The 21,531-nt window shown below is 30.5% G+C and overlaps 3 protein-coding genes across 6 annotated transcripts in view; 1 reads left to right on the top strand and 2 right to left on the bottom strand.

Annotated features, from left to right (window-relative positions):
- Positions 1-9: 9 nt before the first annotated feature.
- LOC148236150 (uncharacterized) lies at positions 10-3,675 on the bottom strand. The gene is made up of 8 exons (XM_088184111.1): positions 3,657-3,675; positions 3,527-3,590; positions 3,399-3,451; positions 3,043-3,106; positions 2,923-2,981; positions 2,791-2,854; positions 2,656-2,718; positions 10-2,524 (listed from the first exon to the last, which is right to left on the bottom strand). The coding sequence occupies exons 2-8, from the start codon at positions 3,570-3,572 to the stop codon at positions 276-278; spliced, it is 2,598 nt and encodes an 865-aa protein (XP_088040237.1). The 5' UTR covers positions 3,573-3,590; positions 3,657-3,675; the 3' UTR covers positions 10-275.
- A 2,419-nt stretch (positions 3,676-6,094) lies between these two features.
- Positions 6,095-7,633, top strand: LOC148236149 (uncharacterized). Its single transcript, XM_088184114.1, has 4 exons — positions 6,095-6,221; positions 6,390-6,533; positions 6,601-6,697; positions 6,762-7,633. The coding sequence occupies exons 2-4, from the start codon at positions 6,414-6,416 to the stop codon at positions 6,959-6,961; spliced, it is 417 nt and encodes a 138-aa protein (XP_088040240.1). The 5' UTR covers positions 6,095-6,221; positions 6,390-6,413; the 3' UTR covers positions 6,962-7,633.
- A 1,566-nt stretch (positions 7,634-9,199) lies between these two features.
- The window catches only part of sbm (L-type amino acid transporter sobremesa), a 55,745-nt gene continuing 43,413 nt past the window's right edge, over positions 9,200-21,531 (bottom strand). For 2 of the 4 annotated variants that reach the window (XR_015809277.1, XR_015809276.1), the window contains exons 2-13: positions 18,096-18,196; positions 17,922-18,018; positions 13,165-13,266; positions 12,854-13,096; positions 12,589-12,714; positions 11,791-11,842; positions 11,391-11,538; positions 11,098-11,325; positions 9,922-10,018; positions 9,703-9,852; positions 9,471-9,639; positions 9,200-9,407 (exon numbers count right to left, since the gene is read on the bottom strand). Coding sequence is in view for 2 of the 4 variants with exons in the window: in XM_088184113.1 (XP_088040239.1) it covers positions 9,340-9,407; positions 9,471-9,639; positions 9,703-9,852; positions 9,922-10,018; positions 11,098-11,325; positions 11,391-11,538; positions 12,589-12,714; positions 12,854-13,096; positions 13,165-13,266; positions 17,922-18,018; positions 18,096-18,196 (1,529 nt within the window). In the remaining 2 variants the exon portion in view is untranslated. The remainder of the gene's footprint in view (positions 9,408-9,470; positions 9,640-9,702; positions 9,853-9,921; positions 10,019-11,097; positions 11,326-11,390; positions 11,539-11,790; positions 11,843-12,588; positions 12,715-12,853; positions 13,097-13,164; positions 13,267-17,921; positions 18,019-18,095; positions 18,197-21,531) is intronic. The other 2 variants (XM_088184113.1, XM_088184112.1) reach the window with 1 other exon arrangement.

Below are 21,531 nucleotides of genomic sequence, written 5' to 3'. Positions count from 1 at the left end.
AAAACACCGTTTTCAAGACTTTCTAAGTTTTTAATATGGAAATAAAGAAACTAAAAAGTAGATGCACAAAAACAATACATTTGATTAAAAATTAAAATATATAAAAAAATAAACCTAATTTTAGAGTAATGAGCTTTACTTTAAGAGTATATTTGGAATGTTTTACTTTGTTTATAGCATGTAACTCATAGATCAAAGGAATACATATTTTATTATTAATACGATTTAAGCTCATTATAAATAACGTAACAGTAATATAACTACTGAAACGTTATTCAACATATCATCTCATTCTCGAACAAATCTTTATGGGCGAGTCGTATGTGTCGTTTGAGCCCGCGTTTATAAAGAAACGATTTAAAGCAATATTCACATTTATGTACTTCGTTTCCTTTGTGAAATGTACCAATGTGTTCCCGTAGCTCGTTCGTAGTTTGAAATATTTCCTGACACTTGGAACACGAAGTCCTCGGAATGCCGTGATGTTTGCCTGCGTGATTGTCTAGAGAAAATTTAGAATTTAAAATTTTCGGACACTGGGAACACGCAAATTCTTCTTTGACATCGTGCAAACTCATATGGCGCTTTAGCGAATGCTGCCGTTTGAACCCTTTATCGCACACGCCGCACTTAAACTCCAAAGCGCCGCTGTGCATCACCAGATGCCGCAAAAGCAAACTGTTGCAAGTGAACAACTTTTGGCAATAGTTGCATTCGTACTTCATACCGTTCTTATTTTCCATTTCGTGATCTATCATGATGTGCGTGTGAAGCAGTCTCGCCGTGCCGAACATTTTGTCGCACAAGTGGCATCGAACGATCGGTTCGGAATGGTATTCTCGAATGTGGTTGTCCAAGTTGTGTTTGTGTCGGAACGATTTAGAGCAGAAATTGCACGTATGTATGGCGAATATCATGTGTATCGACATGTGGTTCGTTATCGAGTGTTTGTACCTGAACATTTTACCGCAAATATCACATTTGTAATTGCATTGTTCTCTGTGGACAATGTGATGTCGAATCAGTTCGCTGTTTGACAGGAATATCTTTTGGCAGAATTCGCACTCGTGTCTGTTTTCGTCTTTATGATCTAATTTGAGGTGTGAGCTTAATAGTTGCCTAGTGGTGAACATTGTTTCGCATAAGATGCATTTGTAAAGCGGAAGGCCCATGTGAAATCCGGAGACGTGTCGTAAGAGCGACCGTTTCCGCTTGAATCGCTTTTCGCATATTTCGCATTTGTAGTCTAATTCAGTTTTGTGCGTGAGCTCGTGTTGGCGAAGCTCATTAGAAGCGGTGCACAACTTTCGACAGAATTTGCATTCGAATTTCGGTTCTTCTTTATGATCGTCCATGATGTGAATCAAAAGCAGTCGTTTGTTGAAGAACATGTTTTTACAAATGTGACATCTGAAGCACGGTTCGCCGCTGTGCTGACGGATATGATTATTGTAGTTATACTTGAACGTAAACGCTTTGGGGCAAAATTCGCATTTATAATTCCCATATTTTATGTGAAGCAACATATGTTTTGAGATCGATTGCTTATGTTTAAACTCTCTTCCGCATACGTCGCATTTATAATCGTACACGTCGTTATGTACGACTAAATGTCGGAGAAGATCGCGATTAGTCATGAAGGTCCTGAGACAAAATTCACACTTGTACGCGTCCTTATGATGCAGCATAACGTGTCTATTGAGCGATCGTATATTATTAAACATTTGATCGCACAAGAAGCAATTTATATTTGGATCCGAATGCCGCCGTCTAACATGAATATCTAACTTATACTTAGATTTGAATCGTTTCAAGCAATGAACGCACTGATATTTCAATATATGTACAGCCATATGCTTCGATAATAATCGTTTTGTCTTGTAAATCCTTCGACAATTATCGCATTCGAAGTTGATTTCGTCACTATGTAAAATAAGATGCGTTTTCAGATCACGCGAACGAAGGAACCTAATCGCGCAATAGTCACATTTATACTTTCCTTCTTTATGATCCAACATGTGTCTCCTGAGCGATCGTTTATCATCGAACGTAGCCTTACATTTAGGACATTTAATTTCTATAGTATTATGATATTTGAACATGTGAATGTTCATTTTATGCTCGGATTTAAAACATTTCGAGCAATGGACGCAAACGTACTTTTTCAAATGCATCGCCATATGTTCGGTGTACAATTGGTTGTATTTGAAATGCTTATTGCATATGCTGCAGATCAAATTGCACACTTCATCGTCGTGCATATGTAAATGCTTTTTGAGTTCGCGTCTAAAACTGAACTTTTGTTCGCAAAATTCGCAATTGAACTGTTTAGTGCTATGGAACATTATGTGACTTTCGTATACTGATTTGGTCTTGTATGATTTTCCGCATACGTCGCACGAAAACTTCTTTCCTTTAGTGTGAACGGCCATGTGATTTACGAGATATTCTTTTCTTCTGAATTTCTTTGAACATTTTGTGCATTTGTGTTTGAGTTTTAAATTTGGCGAAGATTCATAATCATCTAAAATAATAAAAATAGTTTAGTGAAAATAGTTATAAAATAATCCCAATGTACAATAATTTATTAGTAAAATTAAAAAAACCAAAAATTCCAGGACAGACAAAATTGTTATAGTGTAATTATATCAGTACCTTCAGTAATGCCTAAGCTCCTCATTGTTTCATTATTTAATTCACATTTAACATCATTTATATCTAAAAATATGAAATTGCTTAATTTCATTTTCAAAATACATTTAAAATAATACGATTGTCAAATTATTTTACCAATGTCGATAGATATATCATTAGCATAACCGTCATCATCACTTTCCATTTCCATTTTTATATCCTATAGACAAAATTAAAACATATTTTTATGAAAACTGTTTTATCAAAAAACACTACTTCGTAATTTACCTGGCAATTGTTAGTATCCAACGGATCGTAAGCTTCGATAGTTTGATTAGATATTGGTTCTAAAACATATTTTTTTAAATAAAAAATGCAATTCTAAAATTATTTAATCAATTTAATTACCATTATTAGTATTTTCTTGCATATCTCTCAAGTCGCAGTCTATATTTTCAATTTTTACATCCATCTTTAACAGATGAAAGTAAAATAATAGAGATATTTAAATAAATGTTAATTAAAAAAATACTTGATCAATTAATCTTAACCCTTTCACCGCAGATGGCATCTATAGATGTCATCAAGAAAATCGCTAGTACTCATTGAACACCTAAAGGTGACATAAGCATTTGAGCCGAATAATATGGTTATTTGGTATAATTTAAGGCTGTAAATCACTTGAATTTATTAAACTACATTATTTTCAAAAATATGGCATGAATATCAGCCACGGTGAAAGGGTTAAACTTGTTTAATATTACCATTTTGTTTGACGATTGTTTTGCAGTCACTTCTAAACTATCATTGCATTTTTCTGAAAATATATTTCGTACTTTAATGTACATATAATTATATAGGAAAATATTTAAAATTAAAATATAATTAGTACCATTTTTGTTTTGCACTTTTGGTAAGTTGCCATCATACTTTTCCATTTCAATTAGTAGATCATTCTAAAAAAAAACATTTGTAAAAAAAACAGGAGAATATTGTAGAGGTTCCGAGGGCAAACCTGCTACCTGAAAATGTAGCAGGTTTCTTCAATGGAATAAAGAATCACCTTTGTGCATTAACAAATAAATTATAATATTATGTTTTATATGTATATATTGATTATATTGTTTAGTGTATAAACAATTAGTTATATTAGCTAAATAAATTATTAAAATACATATAATATAAATTGTATTTTTTATGGTTATGTAGTGGATGCAGTGGTAACGATTGTGATTCTATGATAATTAGCATTTTATATAAATATAGTAAACATCCAATGTGTACAAAATAAGAGGTAAACAATATAGATATAGACCCTTATCATCACTTTATCATTTATATATAAATAGCACATAAAATTTGCTTGATATTTAAGTAGATAAAAAAAACAAAGGTATACAAAATAGTTTACTTGTAACGATGCAGTCTCGTTAAACCTAATGATGTATCCATATTATCTTATTCCTTGGAAAGTATTTGTTTTGAGAAGCAATCGTTATAATGGACGGTTACATTAGTTTAGTCCGAAAGTAGTGTTGTTCAATATTTTCGTCCATAAGTCGTAGTATACACAGTAAAACAAAATCCGGTTCGCGTCATTTTTTGATACATTAACGAAACACTGTAAACACTGATGGTTAAATTTGGTTCAAACATAACTTATATTGAGCATGTATAAGTTTTATTTTAATAAATGAAAATAATAAAATAAGTAATTTATAAATATTTTAAATTGCTTGCGCCAACAAATTAAATGCTCAGAATTTAAATCAACTTTAGGACAGAATAAAAATCAGATCTCGGTTAGAATTTTATTAACACTATGATCACAAATATGAAATAGATATAGTAATAAAAATATATGACGATCATGTAAATTAAAAAAAGATTGTAACATTTATAAATCTAAATGGGTAATAAATTATTTATTTTAGAATTATCTTATAAAATATCTCGTTCGCATCATAATTGCTGGATAGGTTAGGTGCGAGCGAGTGGTAGCAAGCGAGCATTGGTCAGAACACTGAATACATCACAAACAGCTCTCAACGAATCTAAAATGAATCTATTTAATTGTATGTAGGACGCGAAGGTATTCAGAGCGACGAACGAAGCAGGAATAACGATAAAACGGCAGCGGAGAGCGCGCTTGGCTAGTTGTGTTAACATCTGATAATGTTGCGTACCCAACCAAACAAGTTAGTTCCTAGTCAGCAATTTTGTTTTCTTCAGGAACACAGTACAATTGAACAAGTACACTGAGTGGCGGGTGAGGTGAACCCTAGCCTTCATGAACGGAAGTACTGTTCACTGCATTTCTAGACATTAGCCAGGCGTTCGACATAGTGTGGCACAAGGGTCTTCAATATAAACTCAATCAAATGCTTTACGGTCTGCCCACAATTCGATGTTACATAGTGATTTTAAAATGGATACACCGCAAAAAAAACCAATGAAAATTCAAAAAAATAATAAAAAAGGTATTAAAATAAATATTAGTTATTATATATACGTAGATGTGTGAAATTATGTGTAAATAATAATATATATATGTAAATGTATATATAAAAAATGGAAAAAAATACTTTCATGTGTGATTTTGTCGATACAAATATTCATCAAAAATAGATAAGCAGGTAAGAAATCATGGTCTAGGAACTGCAAAGCACATTAGATACTATATATGTATATGTTGAAAAAAACTAAAAACACACTCCTCTATAATATGCATGTAATTAGACGTGGTCGGCGAGATCTTTTCCCTTTCGTCCATTCGCATGTAAAAGAAAAATATCTGGGCCTGTATGAGACGCTCAAGTCATATCTGAACGACAGACATTTTCAAGTCAACTATCACGATGAAATGTCAGCTCTTCATAAACTAAGATCGGGGGCGTCTAGGAAAACGCTACACGGTCAATAAATATTCGCGATTCGGAGCGAATCCAGGTCTGTATCCAAAACACGTGTATTTGTATGTAAGTTTTATTGAATTCGGCGTCTACCGACCGTTTTGTAACGACGATCGAAGCCGACTGGTTTGTCAAACATTGACATTTCCGAACGCCGTAAGTTCGCCTATTGTTCGTTTCTCATATTGGATGCGTTCGCAAACACATACAATATGAGAGCCTTTTTGAAGTTTCGGTACGCGAGGGTTAATATTTTGTGGCCTTTGTATATTTGTTTTCATAATATCTCCCAGAATTTCATTACCTCTTGTTTTTTAAATAACCAATACTCCTATTTTTATTTTTGAAACAGCTTCTATATTTAATTAATGTTTTTTGCATTGTGAGTATTGTTATAAAAAATAAAAATCAGCATAAAACGACGCTTTTGCAAATCCTAAAAATGTATTGCAATTGTTTATATTAACGAAACCGACAAATGATACTTAAAAAAAGAGATTACTTCTTGGTTTCTTTTATTAATTTGATTAATTATTGTATATTCTTATAATGACTAAAACGTTTTATTTGTAACAGTTAAACTTTTTATTTTTTTCATGTGGCTACACTGATTACTAATGTTTTGACGTAAAGATTGGTTTGACGATCGTCGACCGGTTGTCGTGTTAACTTAACGTAAGTTCTTTTATTTATTTTCATTTAAAAATATGATTTCATTTATTTTAAACTTTTTTAATTGATTAGTAACTTAATAAATTTCACAAATAATTGATTTATGTCGGAGATTTTGATACTATATACACTGCAATTACGTTTAATACAAATAAATTATTTTAATTTCAGTTTTGATGATCTCAACGTTCCACCATGAACATTTTATTCCCAAGCCTCTGTCCGCGTTTGTTGGATTCTCATTGGTTCACCGCAGACAGTCCATGTGACGAGGAGAGCGAAGTTGCTGCGATGGAACAAAAGTACCATTCTTGGGTATGCTATTTTCTGTGTCAAATATTGTTTCTTTTGTATATGACCGATTAAAGAATGTTATGTTTAGCTTACATCAGTCGGCCAACGTTATATAGACATTCATCCATTAGGAAAAACGGCACCTGAACCGATGGAAGAAGAAGCAGAGACTGATGAGGAAGAAGGTTAATATTCATTTTATATTATTGTTTTACAACTGTTTTGTATTATAATTGTTTGTTTTTTTAGGGAATGATGATTCTGAAGAAACTGAAGACTCACATGATGAAGACGAAGAAGAGGAATTAGGAGCTGAATATTCTCCGAGCGCTCCGACTACAGCAGACGCTAATCACGGAACAGATACTACACCTGTGACGACACCAGCCAATCACCATACTATCAATAATAACGACATTGTTATGAACGATAGTAATATTAACTTATAAATACTTTTATTGTTCACTTTTAAATGCAATAAATAAATCACTCAAAATATTCATATACTGTTTTTATTGTTATATATAATATATTTGCTTTGTATACATTTTCGATTGATTTACCAACACATTACTTACAACAAAGGATGTTCATTTTATATAACTTTTTGTCATAAAAATGTAAAATTACACAATAATAAAATCATTAATTATTCGTAAATAAATTAACAATACAGCTTTTCGTTTTCGATTTACAATATAAACATCGATGGACATTGTGAGATGTGATATGCATGGTTTTATTATTTTATTAAAATGATTGAATAAAAATATCACTATGTAAAATTGGCAATGTCGACTATTAGTCTTATTTGTATTATATCGTATGAAAATTAGCGATGTACATTATCTGCGATATTGCTTAGTCAAAAAATTGATGTAAAATTATTGCAAAACATAAATTAAAACAAAGTTTGTATTAGTTATTATGTAATTTTTATGTTGGCACTTAATTTTGTTTTATTATGAAATAAATGAGATGTTTTCTTTTATAATTTATCGTCTCTTATGAGACGAAGCGCACGGAATGTCAAATATAAATAGCAGAATAGAATTTTCAAATGTGTTGATAACAAGTATGTAACAATAGTCACTAATAAATTGTTACTTTGACTTAATAAATATTTTTTTTACAATAAAATATACTTTTAAGTCTTCTCAATAAAATATTTTACTCATATATCCACAAAATAAATATATATTTTTTAATTTGTGGAATGTATATATGAAAATATTTTTAAAACGAAACAACTTTTGTTCATATATATATATAAATATAAATAGTGTTATATATAAAATTAAATATATACATATATATGTATAAAATTAAACACAATATTGTATTAACTGATAAAATAGCACACAAATTACTAAAAAAAAACACCATATCTAGCACAATCAACATGGTGTAACATGATCAGCCTTCATATTTTTCATAAAATATTTAAAATTCATTGTAATTTTTATAAAAATCAACATTGAATTTTATTTAAAGGCTCGGGGGGAATGATTCGTGCAAACTAATTGATTGTTGAGAAATGATGTAAATAAATGGTTAATAAAAACACACATTCTAAACTTTATAGATTAACAAATATATATAAAAAAATGATGAGTAATTTAAATACAATAATATATATGTATATATATAGAAACATTTGAGCATTATGTACATTTTCAATATAAAAATAATAACAACTTTAGTTTGTACAAAATACCCCTGCAATAAATTAACGTGTTTTGAATACTTTTTCCTTTTCTAATAAAAAAATATGTGAGAAAACTATTTATTATCATTATTATTATTCGTATATTTCTATGTACATATACATAATATATTTACGTTTATTAAAATTATCACAATATAAATTGTGTAAAATGCGGAAGTGTTTTAAGTTTTACTTTTATTTTAACACATATTCAACACTGTTTTTTGTCTTTACAAGTATAATAATATCTAATTGAGAACTCATATTTTTAAGTGTAATAATATAATCGATTTATTTGCAGGTCTTTTATTATTCACGTACTACCTAATGGTACTCATACATTGAATGTAAAAGCAAGCAATTTACTAACTAATTATTTGCAAATAATATTTTTTTTCTATATTTTTTTTTTATATTTATGTATTAAATTAACTAAAATAATTACAATTATTGAACTGATTATGGTCAGAATTTTATCAAAATATATTATAAGTTATTCTTTTTATCAAATCTGTCATTTGTGTACTTTTAAAATGTTTTTCTATATAACTATAATTAAAAATAAAATTGATAAAATTCTTGTACATACTCATTAATACCGACAACTAATAATTAACAATATCCTATTATTTATGTAAGTTATATTGTTTTATTTTTTTTATGATAAAATCAAAAATATGTAGAATAAAATAAGTATACAATTCAAACTAATAATAATTTGTAAGTAAATAAAAAAATATCAGTTCGCATACTTTTATATGTATGTATATATATAAAAATATTATAAATATTGCATTATTTATATAATCCACGTGTATTTGTATTATTACATATGTATCTATGAACATGCATCATTATGTAGTGTATTATTGTTATTAAAAAAATCCTAAATGGATAAAAAAAATGTTACCATAACATTTATTCATATTTCATTCGTTAGTTTATAGGATAAGTGTGATTTTAAAAACAAACAAAAATGTTAAAAAAAAACTTTTAATACATTATTATAAAACACTATTGCCGATTTGTCTTATTGTAACTTTTACTTAATTTTTGGTAATGTTATCGATAAAGATTAATGAAATCTACAGATGATCACATATCCTTAATCTTCTAAATTCAATATTCAAAAGTTGTCGTTGTCGGCACCACTTCTAGCACCATTTGCAAGAAGACTGTGATTGTACCTATAACATTAAACATACATTACAATCCGCCAATGATATAAATATAATAATTTAAGCACTCACCCATGAACGGTAAAGAAAATCCATATTTAACAAAAGGTATGTAGAAAAATAATCCAGCTAGAATAAATAGGGTCGCGTACATATATTCAAGCTGTGGACGTTCAATGATTGGAGCTACAATTAAATAACAAGATATAACCAACACGAGGCATGGAACTACAATTGGCACCTGTAACATAAAATTAGTCAATAGTATTTTATATAAATTTAATAAATAGATTAAATTGTATACCTTGTAGGGTCTCGGAGCGTGTGGTTTTGTATACCTCATAACTATCAATGCCACCATAGAGCCACCGTAGAATATCCAAGCGGTGAACGAGAAGAAGTCTATGAGTGAATCGATTGTACCGTATAACACCATAGCGATTGCTATTAATGACTATTGATAAAATAAAACATTAATTATTATGTTCGACTGATATATTTTAACAAGATTTATTAGTATTACGTGAAATATGAGTCCAGGAGCTGGAGTGAATCTTCTTACATGAACATAAGATAAAATGTCCAATAAGTGGCCTTCACGTGAAGCAGCAAAACACAACCTTTACACAAAATTATTATTTAATATAATAGTTACATTAAATTCTGTTGGCGAGTTATGCTACAAAAGTGTAAAGATTTCAATAAAAATGTATGTGTATATACATATATGCATTATATTATATATTTAAAAAAAAACATTTGACCAAGTAAATACTATGTGTTTATGGAGCACTAGTAGAAAATGGCGTAGAATAGCAAATAAAAGTGCAACAGGGTTGTGTGTTGTCACCTGTGCTATCTGGAAGTTATTTTTCAAAGGTCATACATTACTAATGGCAGTTTCAGTTGAATTGGAAATGCATATACAAAAGAAAATTAATTTATGGCTGTTGATAGAGAGAGAGAGAGAGAGAGAGAGAAAAGAAAATCAATTTGTGGATGATGATAGATCAAAAAGTTGTTATGGAATAGACTTTTCAGTGTAAAGATACAGTTATACAGCTGTGAATCATATACGTACAAGATACTGCTAAATGAGTAGGACGAAAATCGTGTTTCTGGTCCACTAAAGCCTGTCAACAGTGATTATGGACATGCCCGTAGAGAATTATATTAAACAATTTAGTGAGTGCTGTAGAAACAGCGACTAGTTTAAAAATTTTGATGGACAATTATCACCCGTTATTTGAATCAGGTGGACGCGGTGCTGTCTCCACAAAAATATCTGCTTCATTTACAACTAATATAGACGACCAGCTGGATTTCAAAGACAAATTGCCTTTGTTGTAATCGAGAGACGAAGATGAATCATCATAGACGGAGTAAAAATACTCTGGGAAAGAGCCAACGATGTCCTTACAATCGTCAAAAGTTCTTTCATCGCGATGCATCACTGTCAATGCGGATTGTACGCGCCGCATAGATGAGAGAATTTTTATATTGTGCACAGATGCTTTTCAAAATTTATACAATATCACAGAAATATCATTCTGTAGTATTTACAATACTATTTATTATGTACACAGACATCTTGGATAAATAAAATAATATTTATTTAATAATTCTTATGCATCATTTTAAACTACTTTTGATTTTACGATGGGTACGATACTAGTAAATAAATAAAATTGAAGCTAACCTTCCAGCGGCGAATAATGTTCCATTTGCTGATCCAAACGTGGACACGGTTACTGACAGCGGCATTAACCAAGCCATCACACCGAGTAAACGGTTTCCAAAGGTTACGGCCACGGCTTCAGAATCGACCATTTCGCTGGCTGACATTACAGCTAGGTAAGACAGATTTATAAGCGCATAGCACAAGGTAACCAAAGGGATACCGACCATAATTGACCTCGGTAAGTTTCTATAAAATGAATTGATTTATCAAACATCAGTCAATTATAAACGTACGTATAGTATAATAAGTACTTGGAAGGATTCTTGATTTCTTCTGTTACATAATTCAGATTGTTCCACCCGTCGTATGCCCAAAGGCCAGTGTAAAATGCAGTCGCCACATTACCAAACGATACCGCTTCGCCGGAGAAAGATGTGTCGTACAAGTGTTGCGTATTTCCTATAAAAAAAGTTTCAAAAATACCCTCCGATAAATACAGTATAAAACCAACGTAACATAATATCAAATATATGTACATAGAGTCGAACGGCTCTGTATACATATACAGATATGAACGTAAACGTATATTATACTATATCCATGTATATAAATATGAATTTGTTTTGAGATAATGTTCACAAAATGACATTTTTCACATTCATTTTTGTGTATTTATTATTCGATACACATAATTTTATTCATAATACTTGCCATCAATTCAAAATTGAGTAAGTATCCGTTCACTTGAAAAAGGATCCTTGTCCTAAAAGATAATTGAATTAAATATCACATATGAACATCTTGATACTACGAGTTAACTCCAATGGTAAAATTTATAAAGTTTACAGTAAAATTCCATGTCTAAGGCAAAGCGATGAACGTATTTATATACTAGTGAAATGCAAGCAATAACCAGCACATGATTGATGCAAATAAAAATAATTTTATATACAAATATTCTTAATATATAAAACCATATACGAGCATGATTTCTTGAACATCTTCTGTATAATTTCTTTATTTTAATTTAAATAAATTGTATTCTACCATCTTGTTAATTTGAACGACTCGTTTTTATTTATTATTACAGTGCTGAAACTAAGACTAATAAATTATTTTTTAATCAATGTTGAACAGCATACACGAACGTGATCAATAAGTTAGAGTCTAAACAATTGATCTCAATTGCCGGTGACTTTAGCTATATCAAAGTTCACCATATTGCGACAACACAAGTACCACATGTAAACTAAATTAAAATATATTTTAATCATAGTTTAATAACCTTTGCCATAATAAAACGGTTAATAAATTGATATTTAGTACATGTTAACATTGCAAATAAAACTGTCAACATTGAAGCATTTTCTAGTGTTTTCAGCGTACAGAGATGGAATTTTACCGCACACGTTAATCTACATGCTAAATATTGCAATGTGTAACTAGAACAATATGATAAAAAATATATGAATGAACTTAAATAACAAACAATAAGTATATTTTGAATACCTTGAGCCAACTTATACATTCCGCCGGCGATGATAATAAATATAGCTACCAGCTTAGCCGCTGTAAAAACATTTTGGACACACGTCGCTAGGTTCACGCTATAGCAATTCACCACAAGTATGAGCACTATATGTGGAAAGAGAAATTATATTATATTATAGTACAGCTTGTGTAGAATTTTCTCAGACTATAATTATGTTTACATACATGAAGGTGACGCATTTTATAAATGATAAATTGATACGTCCTCTTTATTAATCCATACCTATTGCGAGTACAGCTACCATTTTTGTAACGGATGGTGGTGGTTCGCACTCGTTAACGAAAGCCTCGACTGTATATTTAGCAAAACTCAGACATATAATTGCCATTTGCGAGGGTTTCAAAACCAACGTCGATACCCACGAAAAAAGGAATGCTGGGGGCGCTCCGAACGCGTCCATAAAATAGGCGTATTCAGCACCTGATGATGTATTCATTGTACCCAATTCTGCGTATGCTAAAGCACCTGAAAGTTAAAAGTAATTTACCATTAAAATAACAAGTCATCAAAGAATATGTTTATAATAAACTTACCGAGCAGTGAGAGTAAACCACATGCCATCCAAACGGCAAAGCTCAACCCAATAGAGCCTGTTCTTACAAGTAAGCCTGACGGCGATACGAAAATTCCGGATCCTGGTGGAAAACAATGATTATTAATCATTCGTCGTACATCAATACCAGAACGTAACAAAAAATAGTCTAAATCTATGATATATAATACAATAAGTGAGCGTTTTTCAACTAAACTTTGACAAAAAACTCTCTTTATATTTTATACAATCTATGTATTAATATTATATTTTAATCTATTATCGAATTCTCCCTGACCGAAACAATCGCTTCGTGTGTAGTCATTATTTGACAATAATTTTTTGTGATATTTAAGACTCTCTACTATAAATATACATAAAAGACCAGTATATTTTCTTATTTCACTCCGATTTTTCATTTTAAATTTTTTTATTTTATTAATATTTTAGCTCCCAAAGTATGCATCCACATTTTTTATAGTATTACTGAAGACCAAACAATCAGAAAATGAGCTGTATTAATTTTTTCACATTTTCAACTTCTGGCTTTAACGCTTTTTTATTTTTACTTTGAACTTTTACATTTAATTATCAGACTCCATTTAAATAATCGCTGATATAATGTATTGTAAGTTTACAATTTAGAGCACTGCTTGAGTCAGACTGCTCGACTATGATACTGTTCATTTTAGATTTAGATTTACTAATCTGGCCATCATGACTTGACAAGTTACCCCCAATGCGTCACGAGTCACGATGACCTATTTTAGTTTCATATTACATTACTTTTCGTATATAGTTTGGGAGATTTTTATATCTACTATATTAAAATGAAGATTTATATACGATATTTATTGCAACGAAAATTTTCAAAAGAAGTACTTTCGTCTATAATTAAATATCATTATAAAATCCCCATGAATTTCTTAGAAAAAAGTATTGGTAAGCTGGAATACGCACAATGAAATATGTATACATATCAAGATCATCATATGATAGCAGAAAAATAAATACATATTACATTGAGAGTATAGAAGAGATGTGAATTCAATACATCAATTCAATAAATTAGTACATGATGAAACATTAAATATAAAATTTGGAGAATTTAAATCAGTATCTTTAGAAGAAATTCACAACATAATTTGTAAATTAAAAAAAAGATACCAGTCTGATAAATTGTATGTAAATATATTAAAGAAACATGGGAAACACTAGGAACTAAATTGCATTATTTAGTAAATAAACCAGTCTCCGACGGAGAAAACTTGATAATTTAAATATTGTTATTACTGTACTTTTGTATAAAATAAAAAATAGTAAAATGTTTGAGGAAATGAGACCAATTAACATTTTGCCTTGTATGGAAAATGTGACGGAAGGAGTATTATAGTAATCAAACAATTAAATGATTTTAATATTACACAAAACATTCTGTGTGAACAACAATCGGGATTCATAGAAAAACATTTCACTGAGACTGCATTAAAAATGATATATGATTGGTTGTCGGCCAAGCAGTGGTGTAGCTAGGGTATGTGCCGCATCCTAAAATTGTCCCCCTCCCCATACATTCTTTGCAGGGTTATAAAATCAGCATTTCTTAAAATAATGAATTAGTTACTATTAAGCTCTTGTTATTCGTGGATTTATATATGTTTTAGTGTATTCAGGGTTAAGAACTATACTAGACGATCCCATCGCGAATATGCCGCCCCCAAGCAAGTGCCGCCTAGGGCGGCCCGCCCATAGCTACGCCACTGCGGCCAAGGATACTAAAAAAATCAATGGAGCAGTTTTCTTGGATTTTAAGAGAGCTTTTGAAGCAATAGACAGAAATATAATGGAAAACAAATTGAGATTATGGTGCATACAAACTTGAGATATTGTTTTATTTTCCTATTTTCAAAGTTTTTTGTTTCTCCTGTAAAGTTGTCAAATATGGAGTAAGCATTTTTACACTTTTTTAAATTAGACAAGACGATGTTGCAAAAAATACAAAATAGGGTAATGAGAGTAGTTTTAAATAAAAATATATTTATTAGTTGTAGAAGTATGATTGATAGATTGGAATGGTAGAATGTTCAAGAAATATTGAAGATTAATGTTTTAGTATTTATATATAAGTTAGAAAATAATATGTTACCAGAGTATTTTAGTAAGTATTTAATAATAAATGAAGATGTACATAGATTTAATATTATAAATATAGATAATTTAAGGATAGTTAGGTATAAGAAAACGAGTACGGCCAGGGGAATATTGTACGGATGTGTGAATTTGTAAAATAATATTCCTTGGACAACCCGTAAAAATAAAAATGTAGCAGGTTTAATCAATGGAATAGAGAAACACGGTTAAAATGCTTTATCGCAAGTGGAACTGGTACTTTTTATGATTGATAGTATAAATTAATCCCTCTAATTTTAAATAGTAGAGTGGTTCAATTGATAAACTCAACAAAATATATTTATAAATTTCTGAACATGAAACTATACACAGAGTCACGTGACACATAGCACACATACTTCTGGACATACGCCTCATTTTTTATTTTTTTGTGCTATGTGCACAAACAACATTGTTTACATGCGTAAATTATAAATTAATCCCTCTAATTATAGATAGTAGAGTAATTTAATTGATAAACTCACCAAAAAATATATTTTTTTACTAAAAAATATTATAAAAAATAAAATTATCAGTCACAAAAAATTAGAATAAACAAAAACACTTTTTCCCAATTCACAGATCATTATAATGGTTATAAAATATTATACGAATTATATCACTATATCGATTATAAATTATTATTGCGATAACTATAACGATTATTAAATATTGTAAAGATTATATCCCTATACAAAATATAAAATATTATGCAGATTAAATTACAGTTAATAAATGAATATTAAAAAATATATATTCTGTTTATATTATATTTTATAATTATATTTGTTTAGTGTGTAAACAATTAGCTAAATAAATGAATAACATATTTACAAATTTTATTTTACAAATTAAACGCGTTTTTTCAGAATTAGTTCAAATATTTTCTACTTGAGTTAAATATCTAAAAATGAATTATATCACATTTTAAAACTAAAACTCAATGATTGGTGTGTTTTACAAAATATTAGAAATAAAATATATGAAGTTATTATTATAACTTATCTAAAAAATATTATACATCATAATATATCATCTCTCTACAAGTATTGTAGTGATAATAAGTGTAGATTGACGTGCAGTAAAAAATGCGAATGTTACATAATAGCTTAAATATTTTTAATCACAAATTTTAATCAAACAAGTACTTTCAGATGTATCTTATAGGAAATAGGGCTTATGTTTGGAAAAGCAAGATAAAATATTATATGTATGATTTAAGGATATGATAACTGTCGTAATTTTTAGCATATTGACATAAAAAATTCACTAAAAATAGACCTTGCAAAAATCTCAAGCTATGTTCGTTAGCCAGCCTGATTAGCCATATTGTTCTTTCGTTCATGAAAAAAGTGAAACTTCCTTGCAGATTCAAGAGATTGTTTTGACAAAAAAATCTAAGTCAATGTTAAGCACAGAGACCAATTCGAAACCTAGCCATTGATACTGTTGCGGCAGAGATCGATAACCAGTTATTATCGTAAACCATTTTTATATATTTTTACTATCGAAAGTAAAATATGTACATTTCAGCTAATATTTCATGCGAAACGCGCAGTCTTTACAATCGTTTGTAGAATTATATATTTTTTATTTATTTTATTTTATTAAATCTTCTGTTCTAACCTGACTATGTGTAAGCCCAATGCGTTACAACGGGATAAATCTGTACCAACTGAGTAAGTCAATCACATATAATGAATACCTACAAGTAAATATTAACCACCAGACTGAAAGTCTGGGAATCGGTGACATCTATATTAGTAATTATAAATTATTAAGTGTAATATAATTTATAATCAATAGATGTCACTGCAGCTGGGGCCGGTTTTTTTTAATAATGACGCATTTTTTTAAATAAAAAATCAAGTGCCGCTGCCGGGGCTCGAACCTGCAACTTCAGAGTTATTAGTCTGAGACGTTATGGACTACGCAATTCCGTCCTAATGACATTATAGCAAATATTTTTTAGGCTTTTTGTTTTATGCATTGATTATTCAAAGGTAAACTATTTCCATTGCAATCTTAATAAAACAATTTCCCATTCTAGCTTATATTTTACTCGCGCTTGAAAAATATAAATATTATAAAAATGCTCTTATTTACATTTTTCTAATGAATATAGAATGGAGAATCCTTAACATCATAATATCTAGTAGTTAAATTACATACTACATAAATCAAGTTGAATTCAAGCGATTCCTTGATTTTGGTTTAATTTACATCTATCTGTTGTTGCAAATAGAACGAGGACACGGAGTGCTTTTCCATCCCTGTGAACATATCTAGTGCTGAATACCAAAACTCTTGCAGTAAAATTGTATTGCAACTCTTTCTTTAGCTATTAATCATATGATATTTATAAAAAAATGGTAGGAATATTTATTCATGATCTATTCTGTTTAAATATTTAACTCTCCGCCTACAGCAAGAGTTATGAATTCCATATAATCATCTTTTCAATTAGAGAAAAATTAAAAAATAACCTTCGAAATGCCTTCCATATGTTATGTTGCCTTGCATGTTGGATTTAAATCGCGCCGACCTCACTTTGTATAAATCTAAACTATTATCAACGAACGTAATTACCAATCATGGTGCCAACAATTAAAGCCACCCCACTGAGGAGTCCCACCCGTCTCTTGAGGTGAATAGGGTCGTCCGGCGCTGCGTCCGTCCCCTCCAGCTATAAATACATAATAAAAAAACGTTATTCACTTCACATGATAAGGGCATAAGCTTGACAGTGGCACGCTGAACAACCTTGTCCCCAGGGTTTGAGGGTGTATCTGAGACCGAACCACCGCCCCTCCACACCAATGTGCTCCCATTCGACCCATCCGCTTTGGAGCAAACGCCGTTTCCTGTAACGAGAAAATAAATATTATTTTATGTATTTTTGAAAACCTCATTTCGTTGTGTATTAGGTTAGGGTGCTGTGGGATGGGAGCAGGTGGATGAAATTTTCGGAAAGGTCTCAGTGAGATTAGTAAATAAATCAGATAAACCCATATTAATTTTACAATTGATTGATTTTATCCTGTCGAATTATATATGTATATGTAGCTGTATAAATAAACTAAATATAAACAATAAAAAGCGAAATTTCGTACATCACTTAACATAAATTTATTCCTGGATATCAAAAATGGATGGAAGCTTCTATATACATAGAATAACAGTGCTCGGAATAGAAAACTAGGAAATGAAAAACACATTTTCTTATGTACGTTTCAGTGCATTCCAAGATTTAAGTACATACTAACGGCGACTTACATTAGAGTTAAAGTTAACTTGATTTTAAATAAGAATATCTCAAAATATATTTTTTTTATGAATATATATAAAATAATTTTTATATTCATATATTTATATATTATAATAACTATGACTTTCAATACCAAAAATGCAATTATGTATTCGATAAATATAGATTACTTGCATGCATAGCATATTACAAGTAAACAGCTGCGCTAAACCTATCCAGGTTTTGATTTTATCGCCTATTTTTATAGTAATATGTTGTACTGTAATATTAAGGTCGAATGAATCTTCAAGTATTATAGCACAATATAACAAGCTAATAATTTGGAATTTGCCTTCAAGGTACGAGTTCTCAAGTGTGTGCGTAGAGAATGTCTTTGCGGTGTCTTTGGGAGATCTGCCAAAGACTTCGAAAAATATGTTCTGCCTGGTTAAGTGTAATGAACTAATGATTAATGATTTACTAATGAATACTGTACGATTTTTGCATTTATAAAGTAGCGTTAAAGCTTTGTAAATATCTACACTAAATATAACTTGAAGAATTGTATCTCTATGTTTGTGTATTTTATAGTATTTTTACGTAATTTTGTGTGGTAATCATCTAAAAAAACACAGCTTTTATGGAAATGAGCATGAGACACAAAACTTCTATGGCGTTAAAAGCACACTAAATCAAACCTACAGCAACCATCAGGTTTTAAAGCATACAAGTACCTTTTTTAAGCCTACTAGTGCAGACCGGCTATATATTAGAGGGATTAAAAGTTACAAGCATCCTTCAATTTAAACCAATTTAAACTCTAATGCAACACAAGTCTAATGAAAAATACACGGGAGAGCACTAAACCTCCCCTGTGTATAAAATCGGATACACACATCTCAAATAAAGAACTTATGTTCAAAACACGCTCTTGCTAACATCATCAAGAACAGGGACGAAATTTAAGATTAATTCAGGAGGAGAGGGGGTTAAAATTAATAGTATTTAATTAAATGACGTGCATTTTTTGGTCAAATTCAAGGGGCGTAAGTTTTCCAATTGTCCCCAGAAATTACGTCTTTGTTTAGAATCGCAGTCGCAGTGGAATCACTTAATTATCTAGCGTTCATATTAGAACTTTTTATTACGATATTACAACTTGAGTGAGAATCGAATGAAGCTCGTCTAAACCGAATTTTGACCAATATGAGAGCGCAAAAAACAATTATCCCTTCTCAGAAGTCAAAAATTCACGTCAAAAGCAATAAAATCGTGGCGGAGCCGTCGCAGTGGGAACGCTCGTTACCGAGCGTTCCCACTGCGACGGCTCCGCCACGATTTTATTGCTTTTGACGTGAATTTTTGACTTCTGAGAAGTGATAATTGTTTTTGCGCCCTCCTATTGACCAAAACTCTGTTTGAATATATTTTGACCAATAATAATTCACCATTCTAAATTAAAAATGCGTCTTTTATTCAGTTATTCAAAAAGATATTAATCAAAAATATAGGTACTATGATTGTATTAAGATAATAAGTAAAACATTACATACACACAAACAGTGGCGTAGCTAGAAATGTGCCGCCCAGGGCAATCCTTAAAATTGCCCCCCCCCCCATACAATTTTTGCAGGGTCATAAAATCAGCATTTCTTAAAATAATAAATTGGTTATTATTAAGCTCTTGTTATTTGTGGATTTATATATGTTTTAGTGCATTCAGGGTTAAGAACCACACTAGACGATCCCATCGCATATATGCCGCCCCCAAGCAAGTGCCGCCCGGGGCGGCCCGCCCATAGCTACGCCACTGCACACAAATAAAAAACACATATAAAACGATGACGTAATCTGTGTTTGCGTCAGTTTGAGAATGCGACGATGCGTGTTCTAGGAGCGTTTACAATTTGTATAGCCATATATAAATGCATTTGCCTTTTACCAAAGGAGCTACGTTCGATTTTGTTGCAAAAATGTCTAATTTCCAGATATTGAGTAATGTACACACGCTGTTACGCCTTGCTGTATTTATGTAGATAAATTCCTGTTAAAATGTAGAAATAATATACAAGTTGTAAATTTGACAACAAATAATATTCGTCAATATTTATAAAGAGACTAGGAGAGCGACTAGCGTTTGGAATACATTAAAATTAATGGCGTATTGTGTACAATATGACGACCGTGTTAATAGAAAATGTAAATATGTGCAGGTATGTACTGTGTGTACAGTAAAATCACTAATTTATAATGTCAATAACTTAAAAAATCATAGTAAGTTGATTCATTAATATATCATATATTTGGAGTATATTTTGATTTCTTGTTAATTAAAAGTGATTATTTTACTATTTGTGGAATATACTTATACTCCATAGATATTCATGTGCATGTGACCGCATTCAATCTAGGGACACAGCTTAAGTTCTTAAAATAAATCACATTGACGCAATTCCATCCGCATGCTTTCATTTTAACTGAATCGCTGAAACTGATAATTATTTTTATACACCGCGAACCTTTCTGGACAAGTTTCAGTGTTGAAATATTTAAGCCGCTCAACAGAGAAACAACACTTTGTTACATGCATAATCTTTGCTTTTTGAGGCGTAGTACGTGATGAACAAAACACGTTTCGCATTCGAGTTAAATACAATGTTGTTTTATTACTAAGCTTCTGTGTGAAATTTCAGAATACGCTATGAATAATTTCGTTTCGGACGTCCGAAAACAGATTTAACGTCAATCTGCATCTTTATCTATTCATGGAATGGTTTCAAATCTTATAAATCAGAGGCAATTGGGATAAAATAATATTTCATATACATTAAGAGCGTCGTTAGATCACACTGGCTAATTAATTCGCGTTGTTCAACGTGATTTATGGAGTTGATTCGTAAAATGCGCTTTAAATCGGTATGTGTATAATATATATAATCACATGTGTAATTA

Source organism: Plectrocnemia conspersa, unplaced genomic scaffold (genome assembly GCF_051122295.1).
Source record: "Plectrocnemia conspersa isolate PC_06_02 unplaced genomic scaffold, ASM5112229v1 ptg000004l, whole genome shotgun sequence".
Lineage (NCBI taxonomy): Eukaryota > Metazoa > Arthropoda > Insecta > Trichoptera > Polycentropodidae > Plectrocnemia > Plectrocnemia conspersa.
The sequence above is the reverse complement of the archived record's forward strand: the minus strand, read 5'-3'. Positions and strand labels throughout refer to the sequence as shown.